Here is a 24405-nt window from a genome sequence, read left to right on the forward strand (position 1 = left end):
ATTCCAGGGATTAACCCATCAAGCAAGTTTGATGGCAAGCACCCTTGCCCACTGAGGGCTATGTGGCCAGCCTGAGTTCTGTTTCACAGCTGGTGTTTTCTGCATAATGACTACATTTAGCCTCCTGACCTCACCTCTGCTGTGGAAGTATGCACAGCTGAGGGAGACTGAAGACAACTGTGAAACACAAGGTCTGGTAGCCAGTGGCCATGGGAGAGAGGGAGGGCTGTAAGCAGGGAAGGAAGCAGGGTCTACCCACCCCACTGCACAGTGCCACACACCTTACTCTTAGATGGGACACATTTGGCTATTTTGTCCCAGCGGTCAGAGGCTCCTTTTGGGTATTGCTGTAATGCCAATTCCAGAAGTTTCTGCTGACTCTGAGTCCATGCCTCTTCTGCAGCACGAGTTCTTTCTTTTTTCTGTTTCTCTTCATCACTGGAATCATTTTGTTCTGATATATTAAAGTCTTTTTGCCTCCTTCCTCTCAGCTTCTCCTCTGGCTCCACTCTGGTTACTGCCTCAGCCACCCTGGCTGACTTCCGCCTCCGGGGTCGGGCTTCTGTGGTCTCCTGCTCACCCTCAGCAGTCTCTTGCGCCTCATCCTCCATGGCTCCTGCTGAGTCCTCCCGCTGCGTGATGATGTCATCTGGTAAAGCTGTGGCTATCTTGATTGGCCTGGAATTCTGAACATTTGACTTAAGTTCAGAGAGCCTGATCATTCCTAGGAAGGGACCACAGTACACGAGAAAGGGCATGGTGAACTAAGGCAGTGTGCTAGGTATTTTACATGCACTGTCTAATTTACCACTCTGAGAACCCTACTCTTCTTTACAAGGGGAGTCGTTGTCTGAACATGTTAGACATGGAGTTGAGCTGGGGCTGCTGCCTTGTCTTTGTCCTTGCCACACTGTCCTGAGGAATAATGAGCATATATGGCCAGACTTTGATCAAAGAGCATGGATCCGTTAGAAAGGAAACCTGACACTGGACAAGCAAAGGGATTCTCTATAATCTAGGACTCATTAGTTCTATTAGCATAATGAAAATACAGTAGGCAAGCTTAGCACTGCACCTCCTCTGCAGACAGGCACAGATACAGTGTTCTAACTACTTTATTGACAGTATGTGCACGAGCCACAGTATGTTCATGTCACAGTATATGTATGGAGGTCAGAGGACACCTTGTGGGACTTGATTCTTTGCTTCCACCATCTGTGTCCCAGGGAATTGAACATAGGTGGTCAGGCCTGGTGGCAACCTGCTAAGCCATCGCCACAGCCCAAGGTGAATTTATTTTATTTTAGAGACAGAGTTTCTCTGTAGAGTTGCTCTATAGACCAGACTGGCTTTGAACTTAGAGGTTCACACAGCTGAACCTCTGCTTCCTGAAATTCACCTGGCTTCAAGATGAACTTTTACATGCAGAGAAAGGATCTTGGTAAAAGGTTAAGCTGTTTACTCCACAAAGGAAAACAGACCAATGGAGTTAAGTTGTGACCTTCAGTAATGAACCTGGCAGGGAACAGAGGAAGAGCAACCCAGAGAAAAGTCTGGATGGGTTCACCTTGCATTAGGAGCAGCCACCTTCTAACCCTGGGGTCTAACCTCATGTTCTGTAGGACTCTAACCACTTGGTGTCTCTAAGGAACCAAGTTTAAAACCTTATTTAATTCTACTTAATTTAAGCTTCAATTTATTTTTTGTGTATGTGCTTGCATGTGTGTCCATGCACATGTGTGCATATGGGTATGGTGGCCAAAGGTAGACATCACGAGTTGCCCTCTGTCAGTTTCCGTCTTAAGGTCCCTTTTACTGAGGCCTCACTTATTACAGCATCTGGAACAGCTGGCTGAGAAGCCGGTGATCCTCCTGTCTCCACTTTGCTGAGAGTGGAATCACAGGCACACAATGCTGTACCTAGCTTTCTCACATGGGTGCCAAGGACCGAACTCAGATCTTCATGTTTGTGTTGCAAAAACTTTATGATTGAGCCATCTCCCCAGCCTCAAACTTTAATTAAAAATAGCTGAATGTGGCTACTGGGTACCACGTTAGATGAGTGGCCAGCCTCTTTGGAGGACACGGTTAAATGTAGATAAGCCTTAAAATATCCTTTAATTTATGGATTATTGCCATTTACCAATCAGTCCTGTCATTTAATTATGAAACACTCCAAGGAGGAATTTCAGTATAAAGATACGGGTGATTTGTTTGTTGGTTTATGAAACAGCATCTCTCTGTGTTGCCCTGGCTACCCTGGAATTCACTCTGTAGATCAGGCTGGCCTCAAATTCAGAGATCAGCCTGCCTGTACTGGATTTAAAGGCTAATGTCACTATGCAAGGCTAATGTGGTTTGTTTTCTTTTTTTAAATAAATTTTATTGCTTATCAAGAAATGTTGATTTTCTTAAGTCTCTAAAAGTACAGTTCAGTATCCCCTAAGAAATTCCTACCCAAAGTTCCACCTCCCCTGGGGAAGAGGAAGGTTTCACTAGTCTGCCATGGAGCGCCTTGAGCTTACACTTACAGAGACAAAGAACTGTAGTCCCAGAAAACCAAGAATAGTCTTGGTAGAATCTGTCCTCTCAAGAAGACAGTATGCAGCTGCTTACCACCGTCTGGCTGCGGACTGACAGACAGACAGTTGATACTTTCTTTACCTAGCTTAGCCCATTAAGAAACTGAGACTGGCTGGGTGGGACAGGAGAGCTCTTCTCACAGCCAGAATCTCACTGGTAGCTGAATGGGATATGTGCCCTGTTATAAATAAACATGGACACACACCTGCTTTGTCTACCAAGTAGCACTCAGGCTCATTCTTCACACGCCTGCTGTCCCTGTAGACTGAGTAGCTTTCTGAGCTGACCTTACCTTCTGGGGTTACAGGTGCTTGCCACCAAACCTGATATTCTAAGTTTAACCCCAGGACCCAGATTATGGAAGGAAAGAACAGACACCCCCCACTCCACACACATACCCTAGGGTTGTCCACTGGCTTCTACATGCACAAAGCAATACAGAGACACATAGACACATACATTTGAAAACAAAGAGAATTAGAAGAGGTGATATGGCTGCCTAGCACCCTATAAAACGAGGGTTGCTCCTGCTCCCCAGTAGAGTGGTGGAGTGAGCGTGCTGCCCCCTCTTCTGCATTAAAACTTTGTCTTTGTAGTTATAAGGCCTTGCACCAGCAAGGAGAACCAAGGCACTCTAGACAGTACTAGACTGCAGAAACTGCAATTTCTGTGCAGGGCTGCCAAACTGATTGCTTTCCAAAAAGACTAAGTGAAATAATAAATTTGGTAAAAATTTCATTAATAATATTGAAAAATAGAAAAAAAATGTAACACTGGATAAAGTGCCAAATTTATAAGTTAGCTCCAAGCCTATCATGATGTCAAGTATGTAATTGCCATCATAGCTGCATAGGACAGTAAGCAGGATTCAGTGGTGTGCTTTAGACTGAGCCATTCTTAATCAGTCTTCTTCCCACATTGCTGAAGACCAGTCTCCTAGGGTTCACAGTGCTCACTGAAGTCTCCAACCCCCAATCAGGTTTTAATTTTTTTATTAATTAAAAATTTAAATTTATTTCATGTATATGTCTGACAGATGTTTTTTGGCAGATTAAGTAACTTTCTGCTGCTGTCCTTCTTATGTGACAGGACACATGTGGGTTGTTTTCTTACAACATGTGGGTCCCACAGACTGAACTTGGGTTGTCAGGCTTGGCAGCAAGCACACTTTTATCTGCCAAGTCATCTTGTTCACCTACATCAGCTGTCTTTGAAAACTGATGTACGGCCACCCCAACCCTGCTCCACATGCACCTCACACATGCACATATATGTTCTAATGTACTTCAGGCTGGGCGTGAACTTGCTATATGAGGATGAACTCCTAATCCTCCTGGCTCTACATCCTAATGGGATGACAGGCCTGTATCACTATGCCCAGTAACAACCATTTTGGCCACAAAATAACATATACAAGATAATATAAATAATATATAGTATATGATAAATGCTTTATAGAATCTATTTTCTAAATGTTTCTTCAACACAAATATCTTTCCAAATAGTTACTTTTACATTCTTTGTTTAAAAGTCACCTTTGTTTCTCCAGGAACATTTTATCTTAATATCTGGAGTGAAGTTTAGAACTTTAATTGAGTGAAAAATGTGAAAGTTTATTTCACTAACTTTTAATTTTTTTTTTTTTCAAGACAGGGTTTCTCTGTGTAGCCCCAGCTGTCCTGGAACTCACTCTGTAGACCAGACTGGCCTTGAACTTAAAAATCTGCCTGCCTCTGCCTCCCAAGTACTGGGATTAAAGGCATGTGCCACCACTGCCCAGCCTTCACTAACTTTTAAAAGCATTTTGTTAAATTACTAGGTGCCTCTGTGTGACATGAAACAGTCCCTCCCAGGCTGCTCTCCATGTTATCCGAAGGGGACATCATGATACTAGAGGTAGTAAGGCTCCCAGGTTGTCCTGGGTGATAATAAGCTCAAATCAAAGAATGAGCAATGAGGCTACCACCAACCTGTTTTCTCTCTGAAGTCTCGGCCCATATGAGGCCTCTGCTCTCTCAGAGTGAACACAGTGAGACTCTGGATTAATTATGCACATTAAATAAAGAAAACCTGTTCATTCCTCACTATTTTAGATTAAATGTGAAGCAGGAGAAATCCTTATATAGTCTTCCTATACTGCAAAGAACCATTTTTCCCTTCATGTTGTCCCTCCCCCCCCTCCCCATTGTGTGTGTGTGTGTCCACTGAAATCTTTAATGATTTACCTTGTAATTGACAGTTTAAAGTACTCTACATTTTGTCTTCATCTCATTTTACTAATATGTCAATATTTATTAATATTAGCAATGGTGGAGGAAGAGAGGGAGGGAAGGAGGGAGGAGAGGGAGGGGAGGAGAGGGAGGGGAGGGAGGGAAGGGGAGGAGAGGGGAAGGGAGGGGAACGGAGGGGGGGGACGGGGGAGGGGTGTGAGCAGAGTAGATTTTCCTTCGCCTCCCTCAGTCTGAGGCCCAAATAGACACAAATGAGCCTGGTAGGCCTCCCCTCCCCCCCCCCTCAGGTTCCCAGCACCACCACGGTGCGCTCTCCCACCACCCCCACCACCAGCACACACGCCACCGGGCCGTGGCCTCCCCAGGTTTGCCCTTTCTTAAAAAAAAGAGAGAAAAAAAATTTAAAAAAAGAAAACAAACAAACAAACAAACAAACAAAAAATATTAGCAATGGTAATAATTAGGTGTTGGTCATCACTGTCATTCATTGCTTAGATAGACAAACTTAAGTTTTCCTGGAGCAACAATGAAATTCTGAAGTCTTCAATCATTTTTCTTTCTGTTGTTTCCTCTTCTAAACATAAGGTCTCATCTAATCTATATCAGCCTTCAATTAGAATAACTAAGACTGGTCTCTCCCAAGTAGATTATGAACTACTTTGTAGACTTCACTTTGGGGAATACTATTTCATAATTCTTTTAAAGGAAAGCTGAACTGGGCAGCGGTGGTGCATGCCTTTAGTCCCAGCACTTGGGAAGCAGAGGCAGGTGGATCACTGAGTCTGAGGCCAGCCTGGTCTACAGTGTGAGTTCAAGGACAGCTAGGGCTATACTGATATCTTGTCTTGGGACAGTGGGAGGGGGTGATGACTGTGATTGGTCATGCCTATAGAATCACTCAGCTACTCAGGAGGCAGCACAGCGAGACCCATAGAAGGTGCGTGTCAGTTTCTCACTGTAATATGCAGTAGCTTTCTAACAACGCATTCCTACAGAGAGTTCTGGAAGTGGACTTTCTTGTGATATACTACTGTTAATCTCTGTCTCTCTGCCCACTTCATTCGTGGAAGGAAGCTAAAACAGTCTTTCCTAAAGCTAGGAACACACCACACTGAACTCGTCTGAAGATACTGGGCCCCTAGGTATGCTAACACTCCACATCTTTAAACTTAATCAACTTTGCCAGGCCAGACTTATTATCTATGATTAACTTTTCAGAGAAAGGATCAGTAGAGGTTTCTGGGAAAACAACCATCTCTAGCACTTAAAGAAGGGATTAATCTTGAAGAAACCTTGTCAGATTAGTGATAAAGTAGAAACTCCTTTGGGGAGCAAATGATTGACTCTTTGATTTGCTTTGATTCATGGAGTCAAATCGATTAAGGTGGCAACTCACCTGGGGAATTGGTGACTGAGTCCTTCAGTTCCTTGGCTTTGGTTGTCACCTATTTAAAAACACAGAGAGCAAGACAGCTTACTTTCCACATGCCCTGTAAACTGAGTGTTTCCATATAAGGCCCACACAAAGGAACAGGGGGAACAGAAGCTATAAGCACATAGGACTCTCATTCCTCTGTAAAGGGTTAGAGGAGAAGAAGTCCTCAGTGAGTGTGCATTGTTGAAAGGGCAACAACATCTCAAGACTCTTGGGAATGGCAAAGCTTTCCTCCTGAGTGCAAATGTTGGCAGTGTGTACAAGTGCAAATAACTGACTAGAGTGTGCCAAACTGTTATCTGCACACTTCCTCCAGGATGTCTGCAGCCTGAGAATGCCCACACACGTAGACTCCTACAGAGACATCTAAGTCCTTCACCCCCACTTGTGCTGAGATTCCCCATAACACACGGGCTGTTGTGGTAACTGGTGTGCTCCATCAGAGCATGTGCAGTGCTCCAGAGCCCAGCTCTTCTCTGTGTGCATGTTTTCTTCCTTAATTCCCTAGCTACTCCCAGTCTCACTAAAACAGCAGCTCAGGCCAGGCTACCTAGTAAGGAAAGTGAGGCCCAAGTGATGCAATGTCTTGCTCTAAAATGCCCCTCCACAGTAGAATCAGAACCTGAATCATTTCACTAATTTCAGTGGAAGTTAATTATAATAGATTCCTTTTAAAAATAGTTTTAGAAGAGCTGTGCACTATTTTCAGTAAGGATTTCAAGAAACTGACTGTATCTCTTCACTGGAAGACATTATACCAGTGAGCATTGTGTGGGGCAGGGGCTAACACTCATGCTAATCATGTAATAACATTCTCCACACACTTGAAAGAAACCCAAGATCATACAGGAGTGCACCACAAGAACATGTTTTGGGGGTGAAGGCATATGGACCCAAGAAACAATACATTTTCCTTTAAGTGTGGACTCAAAGAAATAATACATCAGTGGCATTTACTAGTTAAAAATGGTGAGCTCTGTGATATTAATGTACACTTACTTCTTAAGGCTGTTTGTTTGGTTTTAAAGACCCATTTTACCTGTATGGGTATTTTCCTCCATGTGCACCACATACATGTAGTGCCTGTGGAGGGAGGCGAGCAAAGAGTGTCACTCCCTGGAAATGAATTTACCGATGGTTGTGAGCCACCAGGTCATTGCCGTGAACTGAACCAGAGTCTTTAGTAAGAGCAACAAGTGCTCCTAACAGTTGAGACATTCCTCTATCCCCAACATGTTTAAGTGGGAAAGAAGCTCTGAGCATGAGGTGTAGAAATATTTAAAGCACAGTAAATCATGCAGCAGGCAGAGTGAGAGAAAACATTTAAGGCTGGTTAGAAACACTAATTTCACAGATGCTGCCTCCTATTCAATAAAACAAGCTGAACTTGTCATCCAACACAAGTTCTAAGTGTTTACCTCTTTTCTTTTCTCTTTGTTTTGAGACCAGGTTCCTCTGTGTAGCCCTGGCTGTCCACAAACTCATAGTTTTCACCTGCCTGTGCCTCTTGAATACTAGGATTAAAGGCAAGTGCCACCACTGCCCGGCTTCCAAGTTCTTCTAATTAAAAATTTCACACCCGAAATTTGATTACATTATCATATATGTTTCTTTTCCTTTAACCCAAATACAATTGAGGGACCCTAAGGGCTTTTTCCAGCCACACACCCACCTTACAGCTTCCCCCTCCCACCTGGGGTCAAGGCAAGGCCAAGTTCCATTCTCTACCCACAGGAGCATTCTTGAGTAAAAATTTCTCAGAATTTACTGACTGATAGTCACCTGACCCTCTGGAAAGTCTCAGGTAGAGTTCAAACACGTGTCATGCTTAAACAGTGCCCCTAAAAAAGTATACAAACTGCTCGTAATAGTCATTCAGGGTCACCTTCTCATCAATCGCCTCGAGGGGCTGACTGAGGGCTGGTGACTCCCTTAGGGCTGTTGGCTGCTACCTTAGACTAGTTTCTATTATAACAATGACAGCAATTGTAACCTGGAGCCCTGCTCTTGCCCACCTTCTAGAAATACAGATCTGAAAAGGGCTTCAGTAATAAGCTGTGTACCAGACAGTGTTCTGAATAAGGCACATGTGCACATGTGTGTACACACATGTATTTAACAGCAGCCATATTTAGGTGTATAACTCTTAGCCCATTTTATAAGTGTGAGTTAGAAGAGAAATAATGTGTGAGGTGAGGAACCTAGGCAAGAAGGATCTAAGCCTTTTGCTCTCAATCATGATAACATCCACATTTGGAAATGAAATCTCTTATTTTATGGACAGACAGGTCAGGTGTTCTTTCACTACCACTAAATCTCATTCTGTTTGGGTCTGCTAGGTCCACAGACTAAACAAACTTCACAGAAAACATACACTGTCCCTCTTAGAAGAACTTCTCTGAGCTCTGGATAGGTCTCCTTAGTGTGCCAAGCCAGACTCACATCCATCCCATAGATCTTTGCATGGCATGGTTCGTTCTGTGCATCTGTAGTTTCAACTACTAGTCAGTCAGCTCCATCCATATGTATTTGAAAAAGAGGTATTTTATTCCTTTGCATACATTTACTCAAAATACATTCCTTCTTTTTTCTTATTTCTGTAAGGTCAGCAATTTAAATTCTTTTACCCTTGTCCCCCTTAGTTAATCCTACTAAATGCACGCCAATTTTCTTGGTATTTTTTATAGAATTAATTTTGATTTCAATGGCACTGCTAATGCATTATTTTCTTTATCTTTTGATTTGGATTCCCCCCACCCCCTGTATGACACAGGTATATAGTTCATTTTCTAGCCAGCTAGGCTAGCTTTGAAGTCATGGAAATTCTTCTGTCTTAGCCTGCTTGACTGTTAAAGACGCCAAGCTAAGCCTCCAGCCAGCTTCTGCCCCGAGCTCCGTGCTCTTACTGAGCATGTACTCACTCTATGATAAACCTCAACTGTATACTGTTTAAGTTCTGGTATGCTGTACTTTCTCACTCATTTTTATGGAATTTCTGGTTCCAGCTGTTTTCGTCTTTGGTCCAGTGTCTCCTGGAGAAGGGGGTTTTCCACAATTTACTTAACTTCCCCATTCACAGTGTGTGTGTTACGGATGTGACCTTTACTCTGTGGGAACTGCTAACACACTTACTACTTTCTGTGTGCTCAGGAAGGATGGATACTTTGTTGCTGGACAGATGATCTCAGGTCTGCTTGCTTTTTGTACTGCTTAGATCTCCGTTGTTATCTGCCTTGTTATTAGCAGGCATCAGTACTCAAATTTCAAATCATTAGTGTTAATTTTTTTTATTTTTCCTTCACTTCTATCAATTTTTGGTCCATGCACTTTGGTGTTCTTTCATTAGTACTTATAATTCATTACTAATTAAGTTCTAATTTCATTAGTATTTATAATTGTCTTATCTTCCTAAATTGACCTTTAAAAAAAAATTCATGCTTTCTTTTCCACTAGTAAACTGTGTTTTACTTTAACCCTGACTAATAAACTCACAAAGATGCATGAAGACACAGACTACATATTTTACACAGACAATAAATGAAGTACGATGTGACTTAGGGAGAGTCTCCAAACCTCTTTTCTTTCTGATTTAGGCCTGGGTTTATCAGTTACTTTATTAAATATAATTCATACATCTACACTGCTATACTTATATTTTATTTTCACTTGAGAACTCAATTTGGCTGGATTCTTTAGACTAAATCATTTGTTACTGAAGTATATCTTCATGTTAAAAAAAATTGAAGTGACTTGAGTTTCATCTAGAACCTACTTTAAGGTTTTCCATCTCCTGTACTTAGTTCTGCATGGATTAGTTCTAGAGCTAAAAATACAAACTGGAACAGCTTGATGGGAGGAACACCCATGTGGTTTATTTTTCAAAGTAAAGTATCAAGAAAAAACCCTGGGCTGGAAAGATGGCTCAGTGGGTTAAGAGCACTGACTGCTCTTGCTAAGGTCCTGAGTTCAAATCCCAGCAACCACATGGTGGCTCACAACCACCTGTAATGAGATCTGATGCCCTCTTCTGGTGTGTCTGAAGACAGCTACAGTGTACTTACATAAAATAAATAAATCTTTAAAAAAAAAAAAAAGAAAAACCCTTAAGCTTCCTCAAGTCTTGTAACTCATGAAGTCCTGTGAAGAGAATATAGGGACCAGTAACAGTCTGCTTCAAAAGGTAAATACATACATTTGAGAGTAAAAATTAACTAGAGGAGGAAGGTCAGGGGATTCAAACTTGGGAGATGAGACAGCTCTGTTGGTAAACATGCTTGCAAAGCAAGCCTTGTAGCCTGTGTCTTATATCCCTAGAAGCCAGCATGAAAAGAGAGTCAACTCCTGAGGGTTGCCCATTGATCTCCACACATGTGCACGAGCACATGTACACTGCACATTATTAAAAAATCCAAACTTTTTTTCAGTTTGTTCCAAGCTGGCTTCAAATTCAGTCTTCCTGCCTTAGTCTCTTGGGGTATTAGGATGAGGCTTATGCAACAACATACACACACACACACACACACACACACACACACACACACACACACACACACATACACACACACACTTAGGTCAATTGACAAAATCATAAATATATTTGTCCTCAGAATCTCAAGATCTGAGGTACCTCAGAGTTTTTTGTTTTCATTAGGACTTTTCCTTTGAAATGAGACGCTAGAATATTAAATGTTAGGGTACTTCCCTCTTCCTCTGTTTTTGTTTTTTCTGAGACAATGTTTCTCTTTATAGCCCTGGCTGTCCTGGAAATCCCACTGTAGACCAGACTGGCCTCTGTGGAGAGCCATTCCGAGAGCGAGCGGTCTCATAAACAAGCCCTCATTTGGCTAAGCTTGCTGCCATTGGTTGCTTCCGCATTTGGTGACCTATCCACTTTTGCCACGTGGCCCATTGGAATTGGCTAAGCTTGGGAGTACTTAACGGTGGAGGGTAGGCAGGAAGGCAGGGCCTAGATGGCAGGAAGGCGGGGCTTAAGTAACAGCTCCCCAGAGCCAGAAGGCAGAAGAAGAAGGCAGGAGAAGCAGGAGGGAGAAGAATGTTACAACGTTCCTGAATAAACTGCTAAAAGGAAGAGCTCGGGTTGTGTCTTTCTTGCTGGTCGAGGCGGACCTAACAGTTGGTGGCCTGTACGGGGAAACCTCTTGAGACTCAGAACCTTTTCCAGTCAGGGCAGCCGGCTTGGTAAGTTCCCAGTTAAGTTGGGACAATAAGGACCTCGGAAGTAGAGGCAATAAGGACTTCGGAAGTTGGGGCAATAAGGACCTCGGAAGTAGAGGCTATAAGGAGTAGTGAACTGAAAGTAAAAGAAAAGTAACAAAAAAAGGTTAACAAAAGTAACCATGGGCGCTTTGAAATTGCACTCAATTTTTCTGGCTTTTTTTTTTTTTTTTTTTTTTTGGCGACAGCCTAGACAGGGGTTGGGTTTTTCCTAGGGGCCACTGAGGGAGGTATTCCTATTACTTGGAAAACAGAGGAGCCAGTGTGGGTTCCTCAGTGGCCACTCTCCTCTGAAAAGTTGATTGCTGCAAAAATCCTGGTGGCTAAGCAGTTGACCCTGATCTTATGTTTATGTTAAAAAGTTTGATTGTTGCTGGTTTCGTTTTTGCCTTACTATAAAAACACTCTGCACCCAAAGTAAAGTACACCTTGATAAAGCTTTCTTGGTGTACGTCTCTTTGTCTCTCCCACCCTCTTATTTCCACAAATCCCTAATAATCTCTAGTCCGAGACAACCCATGAATGTGTGGGATCCGCTGGCCAGACCTCCACATATGGCGCCCACGTGGACCTTGGACGCGGGAGAAATTAATTGAGGGACCGCACCACCGGATACAGAGCTCTGGTTAATTAAGAAAAAGGATCCAAATGATTGTAGTCGTTTCCACAGAGTAAGAAGTTTTGGTTAGCACTGACCAGGGATCCATGTGAGACTACGGGGAATTCTAGGCAGGAAAATAGGTATTCGCCCGATACCTTAAGGGACCTAGGGGGATTTATCAGCGGTAGAAGAAGCATGGGTGCGGATATTTCAAAGATGGCTTCCCGGAACGTGGGCAGGCTACTTGAGACTAAAGGGGTAAGGGTGAAATTATATGCATTAAGGGAGCTATCAGAACTGGTTGAAGTGTTCTGCCCTTGGTTAGAAGGTATGAGCAGGATAGATAAGAAATCCTGGGAGAAAATAGGAAAGGCATTTGTAAAAACTAAAGTGGATTAATAATACTCCTATGTGGGTTGATCAGTGGTCTTTGTCTCAAGAGAAACTAGAAGCAGCTTCGTTGCTAGTGCAGGAGCAATTGGAAGCAGGCCACCTGAGAGACTCAAATTCCCCATGGAACACGCCTATATTTGTGATTAAGAAGAAATCAGGTAAATGGAGATTGTTGCAAGATTTAAGGAAGGTTAGTGAATCTATGATTGTAATGGGAGCATTACAGACTGGAATGCCATCTCCTGTGGCAATTCCAAAAGGATTTTACAAAATAGTTATGGATTTAAAAGATTGCTTTTTTACAATTCCTTTGCACCCTGAAGATTGTGAGAGATTTGCTTTCAGTGTTCCATCTGTAAATTTTAAGGAACCTATGAAAAGATAGGAATGGATTGTTCTTTCTCAAGGGATGGCAAACAGTCCTATGTTGTGTCAGAAACTTGTGGCACAAGTAATAGAACGTATAAGGAAGAAATAGCCACTGATTTACATTGCCCATTACACAGATGATGTCTTGATTGCTGGGAAAATTCCCCAAGATGTATTTTCATGTTATAAAGATTTACAAATGGCTTTTAATGAAGGGGGTTACAAATTGCCCCAGAAAAGGTGCAGACTCAAGATCCATATAATTATTTAGGTTTTACACTTACAGATCGAGCTGTTATTCCTCAACAAATAGTTACACGTAGAGACAAATTAAAAACTTTAAATGATTTTCAAAAATTATTAGATGATATTAACTGGCTTTGTCCCTATCTAAAACTTACCACAGGAGTCTTGAAGCCCTTATTTGATATTCTTAGAGGTAATTCTGACCCAAATTCTCCTAGATCTTTAATTAAAGAAGGGATATCTGCTTTACAGCAGGTAGAAAAGGCTATTGAGAATCAATTCATTACTTACATAGATTATTCTTTACATTTATGTTTTCAATACTAGTCATGCCCCTACGGCATTGTTGTGGCAAAAGGCACCTATTATGTGGATCCATTCAAGGATATCTCCTAAACGTAATATCGTACCATATTATGAAGCTGTTGTCCAGATAATTATGCTTGGTAGGAAACAAGCATTAACTTATTTTGGCAAGGAGCCAGATGTTATCATTCAACCCTTTACTTTGGAGCAAGACTCCTGGCTTAAACAACATAGTACAGGTTGGCTGCTTGCTCAAATTGGATTTCAGGGAACTATAGATAATCATTATCCCCAGGACAAATTAATAAAGTTTTTAAATGTGCATGAAGTAATTTTTCCAAAGGTAACAGCTTGGAAGCCAATAGATAATGCCCTTGTGTTATTTACTGATGGCACCTCTAAAGAAAGAGCTGGACATCTCATTAATAATCGACAGGTGGTTATAAAAACTCCTGATCTCTCCGCTCAACTGGCTGAATTAACTGCGGTTTTAAAGTCTTTGAAGCTGTGCCTGATGCATTTAACTTATACACCAACAGCCTCTATATCTTCAATTGTTTACCACTGCTTGAAACTGTGGGCAGTTTTAAGCTAGACACTCAAGCAGGAATTCTATTTGCTCAGTGACAAAATATCATTCTTGCACATAAAAATCAATTCTATATTGGTCATATTCGGGCTCATTCTGGCCTGCCAGGACCACTAGCCTGAGGTAATGATCTCAATGACAGAGCCCTGATAGGAGAGATTTTAGTTTCAGATCCTGTGGCCTTAGCTAAATGGGATCATGATAATTTCCATTTATCCAGCCAGACTCTGAGGCTCAAACAAAATTTCCAGAGAACAAGCAAGAATGATTGTTAAACAGTGCCCAAAGTGTGTCATTTTATCCTCAGTCCCACATTTGGGGGTAAACCCAAGAGGACTTATATCTAATAGTATCTGGCAAATGGATATAACACATTATGCAGAATTTGGAAACATGTCTGCATTGATCCTTGTTCAGGATTTATATTTGCTTCCCTGCAAACAGGAGAAGCCTCTAAAAATGTTATTGATCATTGTTTACAAGCATTCAGTGTTATGGGTATGCCCAAAACACTTAAAATGGACAATGGTCCTTCTTACACTGGTAAAAATTTTACTTCTTTTTGCAAAAATTTTGGCATTTTTCATAAGACCGGCATCCCATATAACCCTATGGGACAAGGTATTGTTGAACGTGCTCATCGCATGATTAAAAATTGGCTTTTCAAGACCAAGGGAGGGGACCTGTTCCCCCAGAGGTCTCCAAAGGCGCATCTTGCCTTTGTCCTTTTTATTTTGAACTTTCTGCAGACTGATGTTAAAGGTCGATCTGTGGCGGACCGACATTGGCATCCTGAATCTATTAATTCTCATGCTATGGTGCGTTGGAGAGACCGGCTCATCAATGCATGGCATGGCCCAGATCCTGTGTTGGTTTGGGGCAGAGGCTCAGTCTGCATTTTTTCCCAAAAAGAGGAGGAGACGCATTGGCTCCCAGAGAGATTGGTACGCCAGATTGATTCAGAGCAGCTGCTGTCTTAGCAAGAAAGCTCAGAAAGTTTTTTTTTCTTTCATTTTCTTTTGTTCTAAAGCTGACAGGCTTTTTCCTGCCAGTTTTGAACGTGTTTTTCCCGTTTGATTCGAAAATCTGCTTACTCCCGATAAAGCAGAAGCAAGTAAACTATGGCTCACCGGGAGCAAAGTTTCGCTATCGTTTCAATGTTTACATTCTGAGAGCAGGCGACATCCTGAAGTCGCTGGCACGCCACTGAGATCCCAGCATTTCAAAGGTTAATTTGACTACCGGAGTCTTCAAAGGACTAATTTACATGGTATTGAGACCTGTTCCCTGGGCAACTGACTCCAGAGCGGAGGGAAGACTTGCAACTCAGCAGGAGCTTATCCCCAGCTCCACCTCCCGACTTCAGCATCTATGTGAACAGCCTGGCCAGGATTACGTTAGCTGCCTTTAGGAAATTTTAGCAGTTCCCGGACTCTGCAGGTGTTAAAAGGCATGTCTTGCCATTTTGTGTGGATGGGTGGGGCAGAAAGTAGCGGTCTCTCTGGTGGTGAGGTCAGCCCAGGCCCAGTGTCTGTGTCTGTGATAAAGACACATCATTAGCCTGGGAGGACGGAGCCAGAGAGAGAAGCTCAAAGCACCGTGATGATGCCCATACAAATGTGTTGAGCATGACCTTTATCCTGCATTTGTTTTTTTAAACGAGAGAGGGTGAAATGTGGACTCCCTCCCCTCAGCCTGGACAGTTTCGAAAGCAAAAGAATGCCAGGGCCCGGGACTGCGGCTGCTCACCTGTGGAGCTAAACACTGACTGCTGGAGATCAAAGACTGCTGACAACCAGCTCACCTCTGTCGGAATTGCCTTTGAAGTCCCTTCCTCCAATCTCATGTTTATGTTAAAAAGTTTGATTGTTGCTGCTTTCGTTTTTGCCTTACTATAAAAACACTGTGTACCCAAAGTAAAGTACACTTTGGTAAAGCTTTCTTGGTGTGCATCTCTTTGTCTCTCCCACCTTCTTATTTCCACAGGTCCTCAATAAACTCCAGTCCGAGACAACCCATGAATATGTGGGCTCCGCTGGCTGGACCCCCACAAGTTTACATCATAATTTGGCTTCTTTCTATATAATCATAATCCTTTAGATACTCAGTGTCCAACTCTAAAATGGATTAGATATCACTATCATTTAGAAGTCATATTTTTTTTCTCACTTGAAAGGTAACATATTTATGAGGTTCACTAGCTAAAAGCAGAACACAATGTTTCAATTCTACATACCCAACAATCTGTTCTTTTAGTCTCTTTGTCAAGTCTGCATGATTTTGATGTCATGATTTTTAGGGGTTAGAGAGATGGCTCAGTTATTAAGAGCACTCACTGGTTACTCTTCAGAAGATCCAAGTTCAAATCCCAGTAGCCACATGGTGGCTCACTCCAGTTCTAGAGTATCCAATGCTTTCTTATGGTTTCTGCAGGCACCAGACACATGTGGTATACAAACATACACACAGGCAAAGCACCCATGTACATAAAACAGTAAAATAATAAAGATGGGTTTATAAAAATTATGAGCCAGGAAGTGGTGGCACAAACCGGGCAGTGGTGGCACACACCTTTAATCCCAGCACTTGGGAGCAGAGGCAGGCGGATTTCTGAGTTCCAGGCCAGCCTGGTCTACAGAGTGAGTTCCAGGACAGCCAGGACTACACATAGAAACTCTGTCTCGAAAAACCAAAAAAGAAAAAAAAAATTATGGCTGCAGGTAGAGCATTTATATGGTAGATAAAGGCAAAAATGTGGGGAGGGGGCAAGTTTGGTATCTTCAGCTGATCATTTAAGTGTAGTGTAATAAGGAACTTATCAAATAAATAAGAGCTAATGTCCAGGGTGTTGTGAATAACACAGCACGTCGCTCTGGGAAAGGAAAGCCATCACAGATGCATTGGCAGCCTCATGACTGCAGAGGAGTGTGTGCAGACTTGCCTGGAGCTGCTGCCTCCTGCTCTTCTATAGTGCGTGGCTGAGGTTTTAGCTGGTGCTTATATTTTCTGTTATGCGCCACTGCATACGATGTGTCTCAACATATACTATCACAAGGGATGTTTAGAACTGTTTATTTCTGGTCTCACCTGGGAAAAAAATTCTACACAGAACTCACACAAGTGAGTTCTATTCTTCAGTATCCAAGCAACTGGACTGGGCAGTTCCTGTGCGAACCACAGCACCAAATGTGCATTGAGTCACGTAGACAGAAGAGTTGTAGAGACTTGCATTTTATCACGCTCTGATGTGTCCAGTAATTGTTAACATTCTGTCTATGTTCCCACCCCACCGTTACCTGGCAACAGCCAGGATGGGGGGGGGGCTGCTTGCTCCCTCCTCACTTTCTTGGTCTCTTGCCCTTTCCCTGCTTCCCTTCTTCCCTCTCTCCCCTGCCTTCTCTCTCCACATGGTCATGGCTAGCCTCTACTCCTCTACTCTCTCTCTTCATGTGGCTGGTCCCTCAGGGGAAAGTGATGCCTTGGCATGGGCCCGCTGAGGCACCCCTTCCCCCATACCTTATCACACTGCCATAGAACATATCTTCCCCTTCTTTATCTTTTTATAAACATATCAGTAATTCCTTTTATTATTAAATTACTCTCAAAATTCTCAAAAACTGGGAGCTTATATCTTGTTGTGGGCACACAGCTCAGAGTAAACAAACAAACAAAACCCTAAGATAAGTTTCCTTCCTTCTAGTGATAAAGCAACATATATTATAAATTAGGTAAGAGCCAGGTAAGCTGACAGTTATATGAGTTCAAATTTCTGTTTACCACAAGGGCTCTGTGATTCAGAGGGCATGTTTGTAGTCCTCGCATAATCCTCAGGTAACTCAGGAAGAGAATGTTGACTGCCACTGATAATCTTCAGTCATACTTTCGGATTCCAGCTCACTTGCTGTCTTAACTATTACTAAGATAACAGAAATTGGGCTGGAGAGATGGCTCAGCAGGTAAGAGCACTGACTGCTCTTCCAGAAGTCCTGAGTTCAATTCCCAGCAAATACATGGTGGCTCACAACCATCTGTAATGGGATCTGATGCCGTCTTCTGGTGTGTCTGAAGTCAGCTACAGTGTACAAATACATTAAATAAATAAATAAATAAATAAATAAATCTTATTAAAAAAGATAACCTGTTGGCACAATGGCTCAGCAAGTTAAGGGCTTGCAAAACAAACCTGGTGATACCAGAGTATATCAAACTTGATATAAAACAGTGGAGAGACAATAGTTGTTATCTAGCCTCCACACATGATACCAAAGCATGTGTAACCCTACTCTCCTTCCCCACATAGATAACAAGGAAAATAAAAAAATTATGCAGCTAAGATATATATATACACATTTACTCTAGTAGTCTTCTATTTGGATCTCCTACTCATTACAACTAAGAATTATTGCAGCTTTCAAATTCAAGGTATATTCTATTACCTGAACATTGAACAAACCACTTGAAAAATGTTTTCAATTGGTAGGAAGTAGTGCTGAACATTCTAATTATGTCTCCAATGCCTTTAACTGTGCTCATCTTATCCATTAAAAGGGGGGGGGCTTTCAATTAACTGACTGACCATGTCTATAAATAGGTTTTTTAAAGATTTATTTATTTATTATATGTAAGTACACTGTAGCTGTCTTCAGACACTCCAGAAGAGGGTGTCAGATCTTGTTAGGGGTGGTTGTGAACCACCATGTGGTTGCTGGGATTTGAACTCAGGACCCTGGAAAGAGCAGTCAGTGCTCTTAACTGCTGAGCCATCTCTCCAGCCCCCACAGTGTTGATGGTCATCTGCAGGCAGGAAATACTTCTGTAACAAACACTAGCATAATTTTTTAGACACTATTAGTGCACCAGTGAAGACTGAAATAACCCAGTATGCCTACACCCATATTCCTCTCTGATTAGTAGCTTCCCAAACATTAGGAAAAGGAACCACATTAGCTCTTAAGGTCTGCTCAAGGTCAGTAAGTCATTATGCAGTAACTGAAGGTGCTACATTAAGTCCCTACTAGACACGTCAGTGATAGTATAAGAATATGGATTACACAGTGAGCTTAGAGTAAGTAAGTAAATAGACCTGGGCAGAAGGGTTGTGAATTTGAGGCCAGTTTGGGTTTCATAGAAAGATTTCTTCCAATGCTTTTAAAACCACTTTAAGCTATCTTTATATCATATCCTCCTGCACCAAGCATGTGCAGTACTGAGGGTGGAACTCAGTCTGGGCACTGCACATGCCTGGTGCAGGAGGGTAAGAGTTTCACCAATGCTTGGCAGTCAGCTAGCAAGGACTTTGAGAGGTGGCCCTGCTCAGGACCCTGGCTGTACGTACTCGACTATTGCTAGGACAGTGCCCCTCCCCTTTGGATTCAGAAGATCAGGAGACTTTGCCTGAAGGGTCATCAACAGAACAGCTGCAGTACATGAGAGTCTAAAGGGCAGCGTGGGCTAAAAATGAGCCACCTTCACCAAGTCCTCTGTGGTTACAGTTAAGTTACAGTGCTCCATGGCCTTCACCAAGTCCTCCGTGGTTACAGTTAAGTTACAGTGCTCCATGGCCTTCACCAAGTCCCTTTTCTAGAATACTATCTGCAGCAGAGTGGTATTGTTTATACCAGCAGAGCATTTCCATCCTGCTGTCACACGCCATCCCTGAACCACCCCATGGAACATTCCATCCTGCTGTCACATGCCATCCCCGAACCTTCCTATGGAACTGGTGTCACAAAAGAAGTGCAGCCAGACTGACCAAGTCAAGATAAACAGGAAGTCAGGTGTGAAGAGCCCCTGGTGCAGCCTTCTAGGACTCTGACTTTGGGCTAGGGCAAAGAAGTAGGCTCAAGAGGATTACAGCAGGGGAAGGTGTTCTTTGTATCTTGATGGGTCTTGTTAAGACCCTGAATACAGTGATCATGGGACCTGTCTCAGTCAGGGTTTCTATTCCTGTACAAACATCATGACCAAGAAGCAAGTTGGGGAGGAAAGGGTTTATTCGGCTTACTTCCACATTACTGTTTATCACCAGAGGAAGTCAGGACTGGAACTCAAGCAGGTCAGGAAGCAGGAGCTGATGCAGAGGTCATGGAGAGATGTTCCTTACTGGCTTGCTTCCCCTGGCTTGCTCACCCTGTTCTCTTATAGAACCCAAGACTTCCAGCCCAGGGATGGCACCACCCACAAGAGGCCCTAGCCCCTTGATCACTAATTGAGAAAATGCCCCACAGCTGGGTCTCATGGAGGCACTTCCCCAACTGAAGCTCCCTTCTCTGTGATAACTCCAGCCTGTGTCAACTTGGCACACAAAACCAGCCAGTAGAGGACCTTAGTCTATGCTTTGTGTGTTCCCTGACTACATTTATGCCTTGTTTATTCCTTGACTACTCTGTTTATGCCTTAGGACTGACCATATTCTTTTTTTCTTTTTCTTTTGGTTTTTTGAGACAGAGTTTCTCTGTGTTTCTCTGTCTGTCCTGGAACTCACTCTGTAGACCAGGCTGGCCTCAAACTCAGAAATCCACCTGCCTCTGCCTCCCAAGCACTGGGATTAAAGGCATTCGCCACTACTGCCCGGCGAGGACTGACCATATTCTTTGTATGTACCTAGAATGATATAAAAGCAGACTGGAAAAAAACAAACCTGCTTCAGCTTCAGCACTGGCTGGAGTCGTGTTATCGTTCTGTCTGTCTTTTCTTTCTTTGATCCTCACCTTGAGACCCTGCTGACTGAGCAGGTTTGCTTAGGCAGGACAGCAGCACCGGGGCCTTTTAGGCTGTGCTCCTTTTCCACTTCACCTTTGTGCACAGAGCCAAAGGACTGCAGTAACAGTTTCTTTTTAGTTCAAACATTCTGTCACAGATGTGACATTAGTAATGAAATATCTTTCTACTATATTCAATAATTACCAAAGACTTATGGTCTGCTTAGGGTGTCACTGTAGTTAGAATCATGGTATTATTCGTATACAGGATGGTTCTAGCCCCTCAAGGACTTGTTTCAGAGATTTCATCTCGAAAAAACAAAACAAAACAAAGACTCTATAAGAAAGAGACCTTGCGGGCTGGCAAGATGGCTCAGCAGGTAAGAGCACTGACTGCTCTTCTGAAGGTACTGAGTTCAAATCCCAGCAACCACATGGTGGCTCACAACCATGCGTAATGAGATCTGTTACCCTCCTGGTGTATCTGAAGTCAGCTACAGTGTACTTATGTATAATAATAAATAAATCTTGTAAAAAAAAATAGAAATATTATAAAAAAAAAAAAAAAGAAAGAGACCTTGCGACAGACAGTCTGCTGCTGCCTGCGGATCAAGACATAGAACTCTCAGTTCCTCTAGCACCACGCCTGCCTGGACGCTGTCATGCCTCCTATCATGAAGATAATGGACTGAACCTCTGAAACTGTAAGCCAGCGCCAATTAAATGTTTTCCTTTATAAGAGTTGCCATGGTCAGGGTATCTCTTCACAGCAATGGAGACCTAGTTAAAACAATTAGTTTGATTATTACTTTGTTTTGCTTGTTTATAAGTTTTTTTTTCATTTTGTTCTGTTTTCAGTTTGTTTTTCTTTAGACAGGATCTCATGTTTCCTAGGCTGTCCTTGAGCTTGCCATGTAGCTGAGGGATAATCTTCAACTTCTCTCCCTCTCCCTCTCCCTCTGCCTCTGCCTTCAAGTGCTGGGCTTCAGCCTTATACCCAGATCCCCACTCTGACATTCTTTCTTTCTTTCTTTCTTTCTTTCTTTCTTTCTTTCTTTCTTTCTTTCTTTCTTTCCTTCTTTCTTTCTCCCTCTCTCTCTTTCTTTCTTTCCTTACTTTTTTTATTAAGAATTTCATACAAATATTTGATATGTTTTGATCAATCTACCCCTAATTCCTTCCTGTTCCTCCCACCCACTTTTCTCCCAACTTCAGGAGCTCTTTGTCTTTAAAACAAACAAACCAAAACCAAGCCAACCACCCAGTAGACTTGGGGCTGCCTGTAATGGCATGAGGAGATTCTCAGAGTCCCCATCCCTGAAGAAAGCTATCTCCTTCCCGCAGCAGGCATCAGCAGCAGCCAATGGTTCCTCAGCCAGGGTGGGCCATCCTGCGACACTCTGTTCTCCAGGCTAGCCTCAAATCCCCAAATGTCTTCTTGGTCCAGCTTCCCTAGTGCCACCACATCTGAATGGGATCAGAATGGAAGAAAAGTCAAGTGCTAATCCCTGCCTTACTATCTACTACTTTATGGACCTAATATCAACTTAATATGTTGCTTAAAGGGTGGAGAGCCCCTGATGCCTGCTTCAAGGATATTGGTAAGAATATTTACGTTGGGCTAGAAGGACAAAGGAGTACACTCAAAGAAGAATACTTACATTGGGCTTGGAGGACAAAGCTCAAAAATGAATACAGCCAAGGAATGTATTGTATTCCTTGTATCTTGGTCATCCTGATAAACCCTAGACACTGAGACCACCGGATGGGACTTCGTTTATGCCTTGTTTGCAACTTGACTATTTTGTCTTTGATATAAGAACAGACCCTGCTCTTTGCATGCACCTAGAATGGTGTAATAGTAGACTGGGAAGTAAACCACTTCAGCACTGGCTGGAGTCATGTTACAATAACAACAACAAAGGAAGAGAGCTTGCTTTATTGACTTAAATGTTTAAAATCCAGGTGCGGTGACACTTGTCTATAACCCCTACAATCTCATATTTGGGAGGTAGAAGCAGGACAAAGGGGAGTTCAAGGTCATCCATGATGTGACTATTCATTTGAGAGAATCTAGAGTCACAGAAGAGAAACACTCTAGGAATGTCTGAGAAGGATCGAATAATCTAGATTAGATTGAGGTGAAAAGGCACATCCTAAATGTGGGCAGTACCATTCCATGGGCTGGGACCAAATCAAAATACAGAAAGCTGAAAAGAGATACTCATTTCCATGCTTCCGGATTGTGGAAGCTCAAGCTCCTGCCCCAATGCCTTCCCCATCAAGATGGCCAGCTGTGCCAATGTGACAACTGTGAGCCAACACAAACACTCCCTTCCAGAAGTCACTTTTATCAGAGCATTCTGTCATAGCAACGAAGTAAGAAAATAATACTCTTGGATACATAGCAAATTTGGAGCCATCTGTGCCTGCATAAATTATTGCCTTAAAAAACAAAATAGGCCTTTAATCCTAGCACTTGGATGGCAGAGACAGGCAAATCTCTGAGGCAAGCCTGGTCTACAGACTTCCAGGTCAACCAGGGCTACACAGAGAAACCCTGTCTCAAAAACAGACAGACAAACAAACCAAAAAACCAAACCAAACACAAAAAGCCCAAACAAAAAATACAAAACACTAACAACAATAGTAAAGAAATCTTATTTTCTAATAAATACTGGGTCCAGTCTGTGTTCTAACAATTTGTGAAACTGGCCTCACTTTTCCAGAAAGTCATTCTCATCTTGGGTACAGTGGCTCACACTAGTACATCTCAGGGCTTGGGAGCTGGGACATGAGGATTATTGTCCATTTCTGGCCATTCTGGGCCACAGAGTGAATTCCAGAACAACATGAGCTACAGTATAAGATCTTGCCGCAAAGCCATTTATACACCATTTTAACTGAGTGAGTTCAATATAAGATTTGAAACTGTTAGAGGAAAACAGAAAATCACTTCAAGTATACATACATACAGGCAAGGAATTGTAAATAGGACTGTAGTCACTCAGGAAATAATGCCAAGAAAATGACATTTTAAGAAATTAAAAACCTTTTGTATAGCATGGGAAACAACGAGCCTGAAAGGACAGCAAGAAGAAGGAGAAGGGGGAAGTGGAGGAAGAGGAAGAAGAGAGAAGAAGGAGGAGGATGAAGAGGAGGAAGAGGAAGAAGAGAGAAGGAGGAGGAGGAGGACGAGGAGGAAGAGGAAGAGGAAGGAGAAGGAGAAGGAGAAGGAGAAGGAGAAGGAGAAGGAGAAGGAGAAGGAGAAGAAGAAGAAGAAGAAGAAGAAGAAGAAGAAGAAGAAGAAGAAGAAGAAGAAGAAGAAGAAGAAGAAGAAGAAGAAGGAAAAGAGGGACTCACATCTAGAACAGACAAAATAACAAAGATCAGAGCTGGGGGCTAGACTGATGGCTCAGCAATTAAGATCATGTATTGTTCTTGCAGAGGATCTGACTGAGTTCTATTCCCAGCACACTCATCTCAGGTGGTTTACAACATGTAACTCTAGCTCCAGAAGGATTTTACACTTCTGGGTTGTGTGAGCTCTTACAAACTCATACCCAGAAGTGAGCCTGTGTGCACACCCACTCACACATAGAGAGAGATCTAATTAAAAAGACAATGAAGAAAGAGACCTGGAGAGATAGCTCAGGAAGGACAGACCTGGAGAGAGAGCACAGGAAGGACAGAGACCTGGAGAGAGAGCACAGGAA

General features: G+C 42.6%; 1 protein-coding gene across 1 annotated transcript in view; it reads right to left on the bottom strand.

Annotated features, from left to right (window-relative positions):
* Positions 1-24405, bottom strand: part of Dnajc1 (DnaJ heat shock protein family (Hsp40) member C1) — a 199953-nt gene that overhangs the window by 5027 nt on the left and 170521 nt on the right. The window contains exons 10-11 of the mRNA XM_031369105.1: positions 6211-6259; positions 282-724 (exon numbers count right to left, since the gene is read on the bottom strand). Of these exons, the coding sequence (XP_031224965.1) occupies positions 282-724; positions 6211-6259 (492 nt within the window). The remainder of the gene's footprint in view (positions 1-281; positions 725-6210; positions 6260-24405) is intronic.

The sequence above is a fragment of the Mastomys coucha genome, unplaced genomic scaffold (genome assembly GCF_008632895.1).
Source record: "Mastomys coucha isolate ucsf_1 unplaced genomic scaffold, UCSF_Mcou_1 pScaffold15, whole genome shotgun sequence".
In the NCBI taxonomy this organism is placed as follows: domain Eukaryota; kingdom Metazoa; phylum Chordata; class Mammalia; order Rodentia; family Muridae; genus Mastomys; species Mastomys coucha.